The sequence below is a fragment of the Notechis scutatus genome, chromosome 1 (assembly GCF_049901735.1).
Source record: "Notechis scutatus isolate UNSWTSFEM ecotype Mainland chromosome 1, rNotScu1.2, whole genome shotgun sequence".
In the NCBI taxonomy this organism is placed as follows: Eukaryota; Metazoa; Chordata; class Lepidosauria; order Squamata; family Elapidae; genus Notechis; species Notechis scutatus.
The window spans coordinates 240,958,254-240,975,755 of NC_142009.1; the positions used below are offsets into that span (position 1 = coordinate 240,958,254).

Here is a 17,502-nt window from a genome sequence, read left to right on the forward strand (position 1 = left end):
AACATACTTCCTTACCTGCATGGAACTTCAATGTTAATGTATCCAGTCTGATCACATCCTTAGAAAACAAATTAAGAATGCAATGGGCAGTAGAAGTGGGTTAGAAAATGTGGCGGAGTATTTTCATATTGAGAAGGTTAACAGATTGCTCTAAGGCTAAGCCATGGTATGTTATAACTAGACTTTACTGAATAAATTACTGTTGGCTGGATTTTTACAACATGCTAAGCCATAAATTATGTTTACAAACTATAAGGGCTAGGTTGACAGGGCATACTAATCCAAATCCAAACATGCCATGATATGACTTAGAACAAGGGTCTCCAAACTTGACAACTTTAAGACTTGTAGACATTAACTCCCAGAATCCCCCAGCTGGCATAGCTGGCTAAGGAATTCTGGGAGTCAAAACCCAAAACTCCTAAAGTTGCCAACTTTGGAGACCTCTGACTTAGAGTGATGCATGAACCCAAACTATCCCATTTATCTCCTGTCTCCCCTTTTATTTTCTTCAACTTGATTGTAAGATCTTCACAAATAAGAAACATCATCCTTTATCTCCCATGTATTTAAGAATCATCATTTATTCTATCAATTAGTATCTTTTGAGCATAGCAAAAAATAAATCCCGCAAAAATTACATAAAATTACATAAAAATAAAATTATTTTAAAATTGCTTTATTGCTGCCAATAAACTATTTTGAATTCATGAACTCACCATCTCCATATCTTTGTGGAAGTATTAATATCAGGAAGTGATAATCAAAACAGAATCAAAAGCACTGAATGAATTATATTTAAAATAAATTGAAATAGCTAATACAATTATTCTCATGCTTTTAGTAACACTAAAAGACAACACTAAATCTTTAGTGAGTGAATAGCTTGAATGAATTATATTTAAAAGAAATTGAAATAGCTGATACAATTATTTTCATGCTTTCAGTAACACTAAAAGACAACACTAAATCTTTAGTGAGTGAATAGCTTGAATGAATTATATTTAAAAGAAATTGAAATAGCTGATACAATTATTTTCATGCTTTTAGTAACACTAAAAGACAACACTAAATATTTAGTGAATGAATAGCTTCTTCATGGAGCCATTTTTAGTTCACATACAATATCTCTAAAAATCACAATAAAAAGGTCAAAGCATATTTTGCAAATAAACCGATAACTATGTAAGACCTTCTTTCATTATTGGTAGAAACATACAAAATGATCACAATTGTTTTCAGCTGCCCAAGTTTCACGTGGGGAGAAAACTTTTGGCCTCTTATTTTATACATTTTTCTCTCTCTCTAGATTGGACCAATCTATAGGGAAGCCATCACTATTTATTTCTGTCTCAGGTAAGACACCATCCTAGAAAAGCACAGAATGTATCTTAAATATGTAACAAGTCAAGTACTTTTCCTAAAAAAAAACCTCATAGAAATAGCAATTCATCCAACAAACCCATGACAAAAAAAATCAAAACAGAATCAAAAGCACCGAATGAATTATATTTAAAAGAAATTGAAATAGCTAATACAATTATTCTCATGCTTTTAGTAATTTTTGGCTTCTGCCACATTAAAAGTTCCAATTAACATTGTGAAAGTTATAGTTCAATAACATAATTTTGGGGATTCTGTAGAATACATCCAAGATTTTAGGTGGTACATGAATCCCTACTGGATATAGCAATTGAATGAGTTGTGCTCATCATTATAGTTTTCATAATTTACAGTGAAAATTATGTGGGAAATCAGAATCCAAATAAATATTCTATAACATCCATGAATGTATACTAACATTTCATGGATGATGATAATGATCAACATCATCAATAAGCACACCAACATACTTCAAGAGTATTACTCTTATTCTGTACTTTGTTTCAGGGTTTTGAATCAATCTTGACAATTTTAAGGACAAATAGAAGGGGTTTGCCATTGCTACATTATGGATTGTTTTTCAGTTTCCCAGTCTAGGGCTGAAAGAATGTGAGTGGCTCAGAGTTACTCAGCAGTAACTTATGTGTCTAAGAGAGGATAGATCTCTCTTAGGCACATAAGGGTCTCTCTGCTCCTAGTCCAACACCTTAACCATTACACCACATGGAATCTCACTCATTCTCTACTGTACTTTTCAGCTAAATTAGTGTTAAATTTAATTTAAATTTATTAAACCCAATGCGCTAATTCTTCTGATTTAAAGCATAACATGAACTCAAGATGCAGTTTGAACTTGAGTCCATTCAAGGCAAGGCTTGAATTGATGCTAATAAAGGATTTTTTTTTAAAAAAAAAACAACCTACTGTTAATGTAATAAAATTACCCATCTGTCAGCAGAGTTCAATTAAATAGCTCTGCTAGACTAGTTAAATGCAATTGCACGGCATCATTCTATACTATTGTAACACTTGATATTCATCTAGAAGTGTCCTTTCTATGCAGAAAAAACTAAAGATCGAGGGAATAATACAGTTGGTGCCCGGCTGAACAGAGTCGAAGACAAGGTAGGCCTAAATTAGACTTTCAATAATAGTTGTATTTTACTGCATGACACAAGCATACCAGCACATTCTTTTCCCTCCTGATCATTAAAAAAATGCAACTTAATTATGAGGACATGAACATAGGCAAGCAATTTAACAAAGGCAAATTTGTAGAAAATAACTATTTCTATTGAATTGTTTGAACATGGAAATGGAGAATACGATCTATAACATTTTATAGTATCTGCAAATGGAGATTGAAATATTTGTTTTTGTGCTATGCCCTTTCTTCCTCATTATAAAAGGGCAACTTAATATGAACATGCAGTATGTTATAATACATTGAGCAATTAAAATGCAGTCTAAAGTCTGCAGTTATCTATATGTCCTAAGCTGTTTCAGCTTATTTATACAATTTCTTCTGATTACAATGGGAAGAAAATTACATCACTGTAGAGCTGACAGACAATTGAAAGAAAATCCTTCCCAAAAGGCTTGGAATTAAATATAAACAAGACAGAGAAAGAAAGAGAAAAAGATGGGAATTGCTAATAATTTAACCAAAACAATGAATATTTTTCTGTAGTGAAACAACATAGTCACACAAGTGAAAGGAACCTGAAAGGATATAATAATTCTATGAGAGCAGGTCTAGCTTTCTCATTTATTATCGTCACTGTTAAAACTCTGTTTTCTCTGCTTCCCTTTCCTTCTTTGTACAGTACACTAATGGGAAGAGGAATGTTTGCCAATTGGGATCTTATTATAGCTATTCAGTAATGGCAAGGGAGAGGAGGAAGCTTCAAGGCTTCTTTTCTGGGAAATCTTTCTGGGTGAAGTAAAACTATTTTCTTGAAATAGATTGGATTAAGGTATCCCATATGTGGGCATTCTTCGGGATGCTGGAAGCTGCCCCATGAGTTGAACTGAATAAGGAAGTTGTTCGCTGATTGCCAGCTGGCAACCATTTTAAATGTATGGTTTGCGCCATGTCAATTGATATGTTGCTCATAAATGGAACATCACTTAAATATACCCTGAAATGTCTGAGAAGGTATAAAGGTATATAAAAGGTATAACATTTCAATTCATTGACACCTGTGCTCCTGTTGCCTAGATTCCACAATATATTGTTCACTTTGCCCCCTTTTTTTAGACCTATGCGCACATTTATTTCAAGTATTTTAAGAATCATCCAAGCAAGAATCTTTCTTTTTGCATCCTCATCTTTTATAAGACCAATACCTGCACATCTTTGTACATTTTGTATTATCATCTCTTAACATCTTCTACAGGTAATATGTAATCAAAGGCAAATGAACAGGAGAGGTTGATGTACTAGTTGGTTTTTAGAGTAAGGTTGCTTTTGGATATGATTACATTTTGCTATTCCATTTGCATGTGAGTACATGCGTGTGGACTGTTGAGTCCAGTCCTGATCCTTGACAACTACATGAAAAGTCCATCTAGGTTTTGGGGCAATAATTCAGAAGTGGTTTGCTACTGTTTTCATACTAAGCCTGAGAGGAATGATAGATCTTACCCAACTGGTTTCATGAGTAAGACAGGACTAAAAATGCCAATCTCCTGTTTTTCATCCTTGTATCCATTACATCAAATTGGCTCACTCTTTTGCATTTTTTTACCACGATGTAAATGCTTACATACTAACTAAAATATTTTTCAGGAAAAGTACAGTGCAAGGCTGTTAGTATCATACTAAAATGGTAAATACTTTCAACTGTCTTTATGTCCAAACCTTACAAGCTCAAGAGGTCTTTGTAGACTACATCTACACATTCTGTGATAACCAATCATCAAAATGAAAGTGGAAAATATTTAAAAGGTAGTAGCAAATGAAATAAATACTGTATTTTTTTTCAGTAGCTTCCAGGATTTTTTTCTTGTAATCCATTGAACCATCTATAGTATTTGTTTTAAAATAGTAAATCTAATTACGATTTTTTATTTTCTTTTATGTACAAAAGATAAAGCTAAATGTCCCATGCAGGTTTCACTTTAGTGTGTTTCTACTGATTAATTTGAATGCTTAACAAGGCCAAGGTCTGAAAGGAATTTTATTATCAATTAATCCTAATCTGTGGCATGCAGTTTGTTCGTTTTTATTCTCCTTCCATTAGCAAGCCATTTTTTTTAATTCATGTAAGCTTTTGCTTTAAAATTTGCTTTACTCTGGTGGATCAGTTGATACTTTTATTTATATTTTATTTCATATTTATTTTTATGTAAACATTTGTTAAAACATTGATGATGGAAAGGCATTTTTAATGGTAGAAAATAGGACAGAAATAAGTGTGTATTGTACACTGGTAGTATGAATTTATGTATCAATCTGATCTGTTAACTATTGTTCATATCTTGATTATAGTGTAATGGGCTTTATACAGAGCTGTTCTGATGAAGGAGTATTCAGTAAATACAAATGCTGCAAAATACAGTTATATACAAAGGACTGTGATTTTATGTCTCCAATATTAAAAGATCTGTAATTTTTTATTGTAAACAACCCTGTGTTGTGGTTAGCCGGCAGCAGGTGCAGACGGCTGAGAAGAGTGAGGACTCAGATGAGGGGCCAGGACCATTAGGGAGTGGCCTGCTGCCTTCAGAGATTGTGAGGGCTGGCAGCAGTGATGAGGAGGTTCCCAAGGAGCCTGTGCCAAGTGCGTGTGTGCACAGGATTGCCGTAGGAAAGAACAGTTACAACAGCATGGGCAACTCGGGAGTAAGGCTGCAAGGTAATGGCCCTTCCTTCAAGAAGATAAAAGCCACCTGTGAAACTAACCTTCTTTGCATAAGGCAAAGACGTTTTGAAACTACAGCCTCGTGGACATTCCAGTATCCTGAGTTTGTATTTGAAGAGAATTAAGAATTTACCTTTATTGTCATTGCATTCCACGAATACAATGAAATTTGAAAGCTACTCCAGCACAGTGCCCCAAACACCACATCATAATCACACTACAAGTATTTAATAATAATAATAATAATAATAATAATAATAATAATAATAATAATAATAGTAAACCTCATCTAAAATCTATCTAAAACATTTAGTAAGTTAAATAGTTTAAAAATGCCACTATATACATAGGGCTAGATCACGAATGCGCTGTTTGATTCAAGACAATTATTGCCTTGGAAAAGAAACTGTTTCTCAGTCTATTAGTCCTCATTTTAAGACACCTATAACATCTCCCTGATGGTAACAGTTCGAAATATGAATGACCAGGATGAGAATGGTTTGTGGAGATTTTTAATGCTCTAGAGAGGGGTCTGGTCTTCACAATATCTTCCAAAGAAGAAAGAGAGCAACCAACCGATGATTTTTTGTGCTGTGTTTATAACTCTCTGGAGCATCTTCTTATCCACTACAGAGCATCCAGCATACTACACTGTTACACAGTATGCCAATATGCTCTCGATGGTAGAACGGTAAAAAGTAACCAGCAACTTCTCACCCAGACCACTCTTTTTCAGCAGCCTCAGAAAATGCAGGCGCTGTTGGGCCTTCTTTGCATTGGTCATAATGTGGACCGACCAAGTAAGGTTGTCAGAAATATGAGTTCCTAGAAATTTAAAACTATGAACTCTTTCCACACAATCTCCATTGATATATAGTGGGAGAGGCTCTGCTTTGCATCTTCTGAAGTCTATAATCAATTCTTTGGTCTTTTTGATGTTCAGGGTGAGGTTATGACTCTTGCACCACAAGACCAGTCTGAGATAGAAGATTCTTATTTTGGAAATTATTTCTTGTCTGTTATCTTTTGGCAAGTCTTGCACAGTTTGGCAAGGCTTGTGCTTATCACAGTTAATTATTTTGTAAAAGCATTACAAGGTTTCTGTTCTTTTTGAATTGTGTTTGATTTGTTGGAAAAGGGCGTGGGTCAGAACACCCTGGGTCACATAGGTGAGATTGAGGAGGGGATGTAGAAGTGTGATGGATGGGTGGAAGGAAGGAAGGAAGGAAGGAAGGAAGGAATAATAGTTAGCTGCATTCCACGCATAATTCATGATGTTGGCATTTACTTTTAAAATAGAAATGAGGGAGTAACCATATCATTATATATCTGCATGATTATTAAGTATTGTCTGACTGCCCCTCTTTTTGGAAATACCCCATTGCAGAAATCTGTTTTGGGGAAATATACATGTAAGGCCTTCCCTTGTCATCATTCTCTAATTTTGAAATTTTCTGCCCATAAAATGAAGTTTGGTTGTCAATCTCAGATAATTAAACAGAGAGTTAAGATGCCCTTCTTTAATCTTTTTTACAAATAGTTTGAGTTATGGGCCAATGCAAAACATGAACTAGGACAAAAAGGAAAAGATTCATCACAGACCTTATGGTCTTCAAAGGAAACTGGAAAGGCAGTGATCTACTGTTTGGTTAGCTAATTAGTTTGGAATATTTTCATATTTTTTCTTTTTATTTTATGCTGGGGAGGGATATGCATAAAAAGGCTGCAACAGAGATCATCAAAAGTTTGGAAGAGGAAAACTTTGCTTTAGTAGTTCAAATACTATGACTCTGTTCAGGGAAGCAGGTTAACAGTGGCTTGTAGCTTTTTTATTTAACATCTGGAGTTGTGCCAAGAAGTGTTAGGTTTCATATATAAAAAGCAGCCTGTATTCATTCAGGAAGTAACCAGGCTTGGTACAAGAAGTCTGCAAGGAAGAAGTTAACAAAGCTCTTTCAACAATTAAGCCAATTTTATTTTCCCAAGTTTTTAAATCCCAATATTTAACCCAGCTCATTCCTGACCAAAAACAAAATAAACAAAATAAATTATTGTAGGAACATTGGATGCAGAAAGTACATTTTTGTATTATACAATGTATGAATATATTTTATGTTTTTATAAAATAATATAAAAATAAGTTTATTATATAATATAGCCCTCTACTGAAAAGTTTAATGTAAATGTTCTTTTGAGTTTGTGAGGGCAGTATGGAACCAGAAAGTCCTTTCAGATAAGACTTTTTATTTATGCAGTTTTTAAAGGGATTCTTACAGGTCCTCTTTCATTTGGAACCATTTCATTTTCTCATTGATTATTTCCTCTTGATTTTCTTACCAAGGAAGGAGACAAAGATGGCATAATTGTGTACTGCTTTTGATTAATAATGCTTAGAGCTCTTCCTCTGGAAACAGTGCAAGTTACTACCTATTTTAAACTTTTGAAAGTGGTAATTCATTTCAGTTCTGCAGAGACAAATGGCTATAGGTCACACCATGAAAAAAAATCTCATGATAATTTAAAGATTAGCAAACCTATTCTGACCTAGATTCTCATAGACTTGAAATGAGTACTTCACCCAATGCATGTACAATTATTCCCAGTTTTATATTTACATTGAGATGGCTCAGAGCACAGGAGGAAAAATTCTGGAAATAATAAAATGCAAATACAAATAATGACAATTTGAAATGGGTAGAAAGTTCTGCTTCCCCTAGAAGGGGGAGACCTTTTGATGTCCTCCTATGCTGCCATTTTGCACAAGAGCTCCAATCAGTCTGAATCCAATTAGTTCACTGCTTCTTTCTACTGTGCATAAAAATGGGGTGGTATTATGGAAAAATGGACTACTGTGGATTACAATCCATCTCTTTATGTTTTCTCCTTTTGTTTCTTGACACCTTTGTATCATATGTAATATCAAAAAAGTTAGACTCTGACATAAGCGATTCATACTTTAATCGCTTTAATTAATACAGATGCATATTATTGTTGTACAATAACACTGCTTTTGTCAACATTGAGTGAAAGAAAGAACAGGAGGAGATTGGGAGGGGAAAAAATCATTCTTAATTTTAAATTAGGTAAAAGCTCTGAACAATGTCAAATGGTATCGTATAATTCTCTTTCAGGTTACAATAGGCTATTGTTCAAGATTAGCACCCAGGTTAGTTTCAGATCTATTTCTAGCAACTTGCTTGATTTATGATGACATTGTTGGCAGCTGGCTTCAGCAGCGTTTTTTACAGTATGCATAGTCAGCACTTCTAATGTTTATATCAAAGTCATATAATCTGGTTCTTTATGTTTTTCCACTCAGTCAGTGTACTTGCTTTTTATATAGCTATGTGCAAGTTAACTCTTTAGCTCAGTATCGGTTTCCCTAACCTGGCACCTTTCAAAAGAGAGGAACTACAGTGCAGCACCCCTGAAGGATGCCAGGTAGGGGACTCTCCGCTATTTTATGATGCAGTGTGATGGAAGAACTTTTTAATCAAGAGCTTCTTGCTAGGAAAAAAGGAAAAGAAAGGCAGAGTCGCCTTCCCTCCATGCTCTTCAGATGGACTGCAACTCCCATAATTCCCAGCCAGACAGACCACATCAATTTTGGGGAAAAGCAATTGGGTGGAGTAAATAATGGAAGCATGCATCAGAGGTTTTTATTTTTATTTTTCTCTGCGGAAAGTTTGCTTTGGAGGCTGTTTACAGGTAGGGGTTTTGCAAGTAGGCAGATAGTTTTTCCATTTTCATATGTATTATGCATTTGTTACATACCTGTGCCCCCATCTCAACGCCTTCCCCAACTTGTCCTTTGCCTTCTTTTCATCAGAACTTCAGAATAAATGCAATTTTTAATCATGCGGCACAGTGATTAAGAGATCAGTAGTAATTATTAGACTATTTCTTCCCCCCCTCCCACCATCAGTTTGTGTAGTTATCTGCTGTATCGTTATTGTATGTTGTGTGCTGCATCTGGTAAATTTAATAGGTAGAAGATAGTAAATCTTCTTAGAGATTGTAATCCAGATTTGTAAATTCTCAACAAAATTTAGTGCTAGGCCTTGAGAGCATGGGTTCCCAAAATAATTTTGTTTTAGCTTTTTAGATATGTATTGTGTAATAAAAACAGTATTTGAGAGTAAAATATTTGTCTTCAGATCTAGAGAATGACCAAACATAGTCTGCCAGTTGAAGTTCTCTGAACTTCAACCTCTCTTGCAGCAGAAATGCAATTGATCCTAGGGCAGATTGCTTTGGGCACTGAAGGGAACAGGATGATCCACATTTGACTATGTTCAAAGTACCTATTTAATCTCCAATCATCAGCTTCTAACACCTCTTTTAAGACAAGTATTGAGTAGACTTTTTTGATCAAATTAATGTCTTTCTCACTCCTTCTGTACTGCAAAAGGGAGCAGTATAACGACTAGACCATTTTAAAGAAGAAAATAAGACATATATAATTAATAATAATCTAAGCACAATGATGTTCTTTGGGATTTAATTCAGATTCCACAAAATAATTTTGCAATACAGAATGTCTAAAAGCTGTTCAATAATATTCCGACAATGTCTCCAGGGCTGATAATAAAATGAGCCACACAATGGTAGTCATCTTAGCTATGGGGCATGAGTGGGGAGCTTTTTTTTTTAAAGTATCTTTATATAGGCCAATCTATACAGTATTTCAACTTCTTAAAGCTGTTCTTCAGACAAAATAGTGAAAAGTCAAGAAAAAAGCAGGACAAAATGATGGCAGATAGATATATATGTCTATAAGTCATTAATGTATCTGTTGCATTCTTCAGTATAGAAAGAGAATTTTCACAACTTAGGCATTTGGTATTTGTTGGGTTTTTTTATGGGTTTTTCCCACAAATAATTAAAAATGAGTAATTAAAATTCAGTTTCTCACTATGTATATAGCATGTATACCTTTTGCTTGATGATAGTGTAAGGTCTTGGCTAACTAACTTAGATAATCATCACTTAATCAAAACAAAACTACGTAAATATACTCAAAAGGAAGAGATCCTCAATAATATAAAAATGTCCATATATTTCTGTGTTTCAAAAAGAGGGTTTAGAAATTCGTTTCCCCCACTGAAAGTTTTACTTTGAGTAGAAGCAATGATTAAAAAAGCAATTTAAGAGTGATAAAGTGTATTCCAAGTGGAGCAATGCATCTTTTATTTTCAATTTAATTAAGGTGGACTTTTAGACACAGCTTTTATTCCTGCAGACAGTTACGTTGCCCACAGTTCACATGCGTAGAGCCAGTTTGTTGTTTTTATGGGATAGTGACAAAGAAAACAAAACTGAGTACCTTAAACATTTAAATATTATGCAGCAACGGATTGGCAACAGCATATGGAAGAATTATTCATTATTTCTAGCTAATGAGATTACTGACCGAAAACAGTCAAAGTTTAAAGATCTCAGCAACTGCTACAGGGGGTGTATTTTATTTTGTAATAAATCTATTACAAGAAATGTGGGGGCGAGGGGGAGTATCATGCTGTTTTGCAAAACATTTTAACTGAGCACTAATCCTCAAACTGCTATAGTCATTGTGGTATGTTTTATATTAGATAAGAGAATGCTAAAACAAGATGAAGTTATATCATAAATGTGGTAGATCAGATAAAATTAACTGAAGTGTCTGGGACATTTGAAAATGCCTGAGGGAAGCTTTCTATGTGATCTGTGCATATTTTTGAGATTAATGACAAAAATTTTAAAAGATTCATAGCCAAGTTAAATTTAACTAGCTAAATAATTATCAACAGAAGTGCACTTTACAGATTGAAAAACTTGTATGAATTTTTTTCCCCTTTTTCTTTCTTTCATACAAGAAAAGGGGAACTTATTCAAGAAAGGAACATTTTTAAGAGCAGTTTTTACTTACAAAGAAGCAAGGGTATAAAATAGTTTTTAATCCAGATTTTTAAAATGTATATAATTTATATTGCAACATGTATGTTATACATGTATAACACTAATTAATATAAGTGAAAATGAGAAGTCATCCTTTTATGTTAGCACATTTTTGTAAGCCTAACATTTGCCTTAATAGAAACAAATAATCTAAACCTTGAACAATCAGCTTATTTAATACTACTATAAAATGCCTAGGTAGATGAAATTGATTTCCTAAACAAAGAAAATAAAGATATCTCAGAGCTATATGGAGGAAATAGACAATTATTAACAGGAATCATTGTTGTTCTTGGTAAACACAAGATTACAAAACCTTAGTTGTAGTAATAGTAGAGGATAAATCTAGGGAACAAAATACATGGCCACATCTTAGACTAGTAGATAAGCTTATAGAAATATTTTGATGGCAAATAGATGGGACAGATCCCTATCTAAGGCAAGTTTAAAGAATAGACTTGCTGATTAAAGTTGTTGTTTATATGTACTTTTAGGAGAGTACATCTCAATAGGATTATCTTCTATAATCATATATTATAGATTTGGGGTGATCAGATTTGTAAATGAAGCTTCTAGCCCACTTTGTACACGTTCATTAATTGTTTAAGGTAAAGATCAAATATTTCAATAATACTTCATGGGTTGTAAGGTTTATCAAGAGGACACCTAATGCTTGAAAATACATTTATAACCATCAACTCTAATCTAATCTAAAATTGTAGACCTTGAAAATTATCTGAAAGTGAAAGCCCAGCCACTTGGACTGAGAGTGAATTATTTCAAATTTACATGCCCATTACACTTTATTACTGGGTGAACAAGGAGTTAAACATATCATATAAATCCATTCCAACTGACTAAGCTAATTAAACAATGTCCCGGAGAGCAGACAGAGTTCACAAGGGTTACTTACTGGCCCAAATTCTTTCTGGCCCAAACGCAGCAATGGCCATTTAAATCTTTATTATGAAAGCAAATTCTGCTTCCTAGATTTCTGCAAGCGTTCCAGCCAACAAAAAATTAAAAGAGGGGCTGGGCTCTAACAGATGCTTTGTCAGAAACAGTTTGTTCAGACAGGATAAAAATCTGGATGGAGCACACAATACATTTTAATCAAGGAAAAAATTTATGCAAAAGGTTCTGATAACCTCTTCTTACAAAAAAAATGAACGATCCCCTCAGGCATCTTGCTTTGCCGAGGGATTGTTCTATAAAAATGAGAGAAGTGCTGTGCAGTCTTTTGTTTATTTTTTTCTGACAAAGCAGCAGTCTGGGGTTGCCTCTCTATTTTTTCATTATATAATTGTCCTGAGCTCTCCTTTTTTTATGCCTTCTAAAGCATCCCTGTTCTATTAACGCTACGTATGATTTGGTTTCAAACAGATTGCTGCTACTAAATTTCCTTTAAAAGTATATTCAGAAAACTAATCTAGCTTTTTTTTTTTTTTAATGTCAAATCTTCCAAGTTAATCGAAATTGGGTCAACCTACCTTATACAATGACCAGCGAGGGGGGAATAGTGCCAAGTTGATCTTGGCTGATCTTGAAAAGCTGAACAGGGGCACACCAGATTACTCCTTGGATGGGAAACTATAAGGAAATACCAGGGCTGTAGCCCAGACTGGACACTAGACAAATATTCCAAAAGAAGACAATGACAAATCCTTCTATATCATTGCCAAGAAAACTACATGGAGATATCCATCTCCTTGAACTTGATCAAGAAAGAGGTTCAGCGCTATGTTCAACTCCAAAGAGAATTCTTCACTTTTTACCATTACACCCTATATCAGGGATCATCAAATTTCTTCTACAAATGGTCAGAGACTATGTCTGGGAGTGAACAGTGGGCCACTTTTCCCCCCACTCTTTGAAGAAAGGAACTGGTCCTTGGGAAGACTCATTGGGGCAAATCATAGTTGTGTTAATGGTCAGAAAAGAGGCAGTTTAGTGCATGGAAGCAATGGGGGGAACAGTAAATGCCTCAGAATGGACCCTTCCTTGATTCTTGGACTGTAAAAGCAAGTGAGGAGATGTACTTTCAGATTTGTAAGATTGTGTTAATGTAACCTTACAATAACGTTAGATAGTACTTCTGAGCGTACTTCTTATTTATTTTTATTTTATTTATTTGATTTGCCAATTGTTTACAAGATAATAAGTATAAGTGTATACATAGTTGTGAATACATGAAATGGGTACATATAAGAAAAATAAAAGAATAAGAGAAACAATAGGACAGGGACGGTAGGCACAATGGTGCGCTTATGCACGCCCCTACAGACCTCTTAGGAAAGGGTGAGGTCAATAGTAGACAGTCTAAGGTTAAAGTTTTTGGGGTTTGGGGAAGAGACTACAGAGTCGGGTGTCTGTACAAAACTTTTTTGGGGGGGTGACAGTTGGCAAAGTTGAGAAACACTGAGTTGTGCCAGTTAGTTACTGTTCTGTCCTGTTTGTCTGTATATTATTTATTCTTTTCTTGAAGTCTTAAGGCAACAGAAGCAAGGAGTTCTACTGCTGGCAATTCCTTGTACCTGTCATAGGCCTCTTGGTCTGTGTCAGGCAGCACATTTCCTTAGTTAAGTGTTATTGACCATACATATCATTATTCAGAAATGGGTGCCTCTCCCAAACTGGCTAGATAACATCTTCAAAGAATGGGATCTGAATTGGAACTAAAATGCCCAGGGAAAACAAGGAGATAACAGCAAACCTTACCGCACTATCTTGCTTTAGGTAAGTTTTAGAGCAATCTGGTTATGGAAAACTGCAGGGTTCTTTCCTGTTTCCTAAGTTCCAAATTAGCTCTTCAAACAGGCAGCTATTAAGAGATGGTTTTCAGCTCCCTTTCATGTGTTTTAATGCTCATGAGTGGTGAATACGTTCGAAATAGATTTTCTTGCCTAATTAATCCTTCCTTGGTTAAAGTCATTGACGGTTAAAGAACTTCCGCTAGAATCACTTTTGAAGGCTATTGAAAAACAAGTCTAGCAGTTACTTATGGAGGATTGGTGCCAGCAAAACTGTCCTCAAAACACAAGGGCTCTTAGTTCAGTGTGTGTGTGTGTGTGTGTGTGTGTGTGTGTGTGTGCGCGCGCGCGTGCGTGTGTAAGCTTTTGATCCAACAGAGGTTTTTCTCTGACAGATTTACCTCCTTCTCCCCTGTGGCCTCCTATTTTTTCCAAAAAATCTGTACTTCCAGAACAATCAGAGGTAAAGGTAATCACTGAAAACTGCTTCAAAGCAAACTTTGCCAAAAATGTTCAAAAAAAAAGTCTTACTCCCTAAAGGTTTCAGCCCGGTTTGTACTCTCCTTCAAAGAGAGGTTTTCTTAAAAGCTCAACTGCCACTGGAAACATAGGAGGCAGCTGTGGCAAAGAGCACTTTTGTACAGTTATCCCGAGGCAAGCAGTGCAACCTTTCTTGAAACACTCAGACCTGGTATTCATGTCTTTGGTTGTAACCTATATTGACTATAATAATGTGCTCTACTACATGAGCTTAGTCTTGAAAAGAGTCTGGAAATTGTCTTTATTTATTTATTTTATTTATTTATTAGTTTATTTGATTTGTCAATCGCTTACAAGATAATAGGTATAAGTCTATACATAGTTATGAATACATGAAATGGGTACATATAAGAAAAATAAAAGAAAGAATAGGACAGGGAAGGTAGGCACGTTGGTGCGCTTATGCACACCCCCTACAGACCTCTTAGGAAAGGGGTGAGGTCAATAGTAAAGTTAAAGTTTTTGGGGTTTGGGAAAGAAACCACAGAGTCAGGTACAGTATTCCAGACATTGACCACTCTGTTGCTGAAGTCGTATTTCCTGCAATCAAGTTTGGTGCAGTTAACCTTGAGTCTGTATCTATTGTGTACTCTTGAGTTGTTATGGTTGAAGCTGAAGCATTCATTGACAGGTAAGTCGTTGCAATGTATGATTTTATATACTATACTTAGATCAGACTGAAGATGACGTAATTCAAGGTTTTCTAGGTCTAGAATTTCAAGTCTGGTGGCATAAGGTATTCTACAACAAGTAGAGGAGTGGAGAACTCTTCTTGTGAAATATTTTTGGACTTTCTCAACTGTGTTAGTATCAGATACGTAATGTGGGTTCCAGACTGATTAGCTGTATTCAAGTATTGGTCTAGCAAATGTTTTGTATGCTCTAGTTAGTAGTGTGATATTACCAGAGAAAAAGCTACGTAGGATTAGGTTAACAACTCTTAATACCTTTTTGCCTATGTAGTTACAGTGGGATCTAGCACTTAGATCATTAGAGATGAGTATTCCAAGGTCCTTTACAGAGCTTGGATCATCAACAAGGTCTTGACTATTCAGTTTGTATTTTATTTTCTGATTTTTTTGCCAATATGTAAGACAGAGCATTTATTTGTTGAGATTTGAAGTTGCCATTTGTTTGACCATTCTGATACATGGTCAAGATCTTTTTGAAGGATAGCAGTATTGTCTGTGGTATTGAACAGCTTTACACCATCAGCAAAGAGAACGTAGTTGCTCTTAATGTGATCACAGAGGTCATTTATGTAGAGTATGAAGAGAGTTGGTCCTAGAACACTGCCTTGGGGTACAGAATTTAATAGGACGCTCCCAATTTTGACCATTTGTTGAATGTTTGACAGGAATGCAGGTGTCCAGAGATACTGTAAGATTTTAGTTTTAGGAGTAGTTTGTCGTGTACCACTGAATCAAAGGCTTTACAGAAGTCTATGTATGTTGCGTCTATTGCTTTGCCCTGGTCGAGTTGTGTAGTCCATATGTTTTTGCAGTGTAAGAGTTGCAGATTATATGATAGTTTTTTTCTGAAACCAAATTGTTTATTAGAGAGTAAGTTGTTTGTTTCTAAGTGGAGGATGATGGATTGGTTAATAATAGATTCCATGACTTTACAGGTGACGCTGCATAAGGAGATTGGTCTGTAATTTTCAACTAGGCTGGGGTCTCCATTTTTGAAGATGGGGATAACCATGGCTTGTGACCATAGGTTAGGCAAGGAGCTGGTCCTGAAAGATTTTTCAAAGATTATGCTTAGAGGTTCGGCTATGGCAGTGGATAGCTTTTTTAAGAAGTAGGCACATATTCCATCTGGTCCAATAGATAGAGATGGTTTTAGATTGTGTAGTGCTTTTTCAACATTGTCTTCTGTAAAATCGATATGTATTAGATGATTGTAGTTTTCTGTGGTTCGGCTAGGAAATACTGGGCATGATCCATTGCTGTTTACAAATACTGAGCCAAAGAATGTGTTAAAGATGTTGGCTTTAATGGTGTTGTTGTTGCAGTCTTTACCATTAGGTCCTATCAGGGGTGGGATGGATCTTGAGTCTTTTAGTTTGTTGTTTACAAAATTGTAAAAAGCGTGGGTGGAATTGGTGCGTAGAAGGTTTTCCTCTTGTTTAATGTTATAATTGGTGCATTCAGTCTTTATCTGGTGGCATAAATTTTTGTATCGGCTTTTGAAATTGACAACGTGACCAGATTTGTTTTTCCACCAGAGAGATCTCTTTTTGGATTGAAGTTTCCTTATTGTTATGGGTAATCTGTTGTTGTTTTTTTGGGGGGGGGAGTTGTTGTTGGTACATATAGTTTGATTACTCTTTTGACTTCAAGTAAAAATATGTTGTAATGGTCTTCAACAGTATTGCATCCAGTGAATAGAGATTGCCAATCAAGGGATGAGAGATCGTTGTATATAAGATCATAGTTGCCTTTTTTGAAGTTATAATTGGGGATTACATCATTGTGATGATTTTTGTGTGGGCATATGTTGAGACAAAAGTCAATCATATTGTGGTCACTGCTGGAAAAGGGTTCTTTAGTTTGTATTCCGTAAATTAAATTCAAACTATTGCAAAAGATGAGATCGAGGCAGTTGTTTAGTCTAGTATTATTGGTTACGAGTTGTTCCAGTCCCAGATTTGTAACAGCATTGTAGAAGGTTGCGTGTATGGGTTCAGTTGTACATTCATTTAGGGTCCAGTCAATATGAGGTCACCAAAAAAGATAAAAGCATGTGGGCAGGATGCTGCCCATGTTAGTAGTGAATTTAACTTGTTTATATGTTCGATGTCATAATCAGGTGCTCTGTAACATAGTAAGAATTGAAATGTGATATTTAAGGATAGTTCACAGATGATGGTCGTAGGAAGAGCAAGCTCCTGGGTAACTTGGATGTTTTTTAGATGTAAGGACTTTTTATAGAAGATAGCAACACCACCTCCTCTACTAATTTCACGATCTGATAGGTAAACATGATAGTCTCTTACTGTGGTAATGGAGTCAGGGAGAGAT

The 17,502-nt window shown here is 35.2% G+C and overlaps 1 protein-coding gene across 1 annotated transcript in view; it reads left to right on the forward strand.

Moving 5' to 3' along the window:
- KCNQ1 (potassium voltage-gated channel subfamily Q member 1) overlaps positions 1-17,502 on the forward strand; it is a 377,953-nt gene that overhangs the window by 254,635 nt on the left and 105,816 nt on the right. The window contains exons 15-16 of the mRNA XM_026668287.2: positions 1,310-1,356; positions 2,447-2,508. Coding sequence (XP_026524072.2) covers positions 1,310-1,356; positions 2,447-2,508 — 109 coding nt within the window. The remainder of the gene's footprint in view (positions 1-1,309; positions 1,357-2,446; positions 2,509-17,502) is intronic.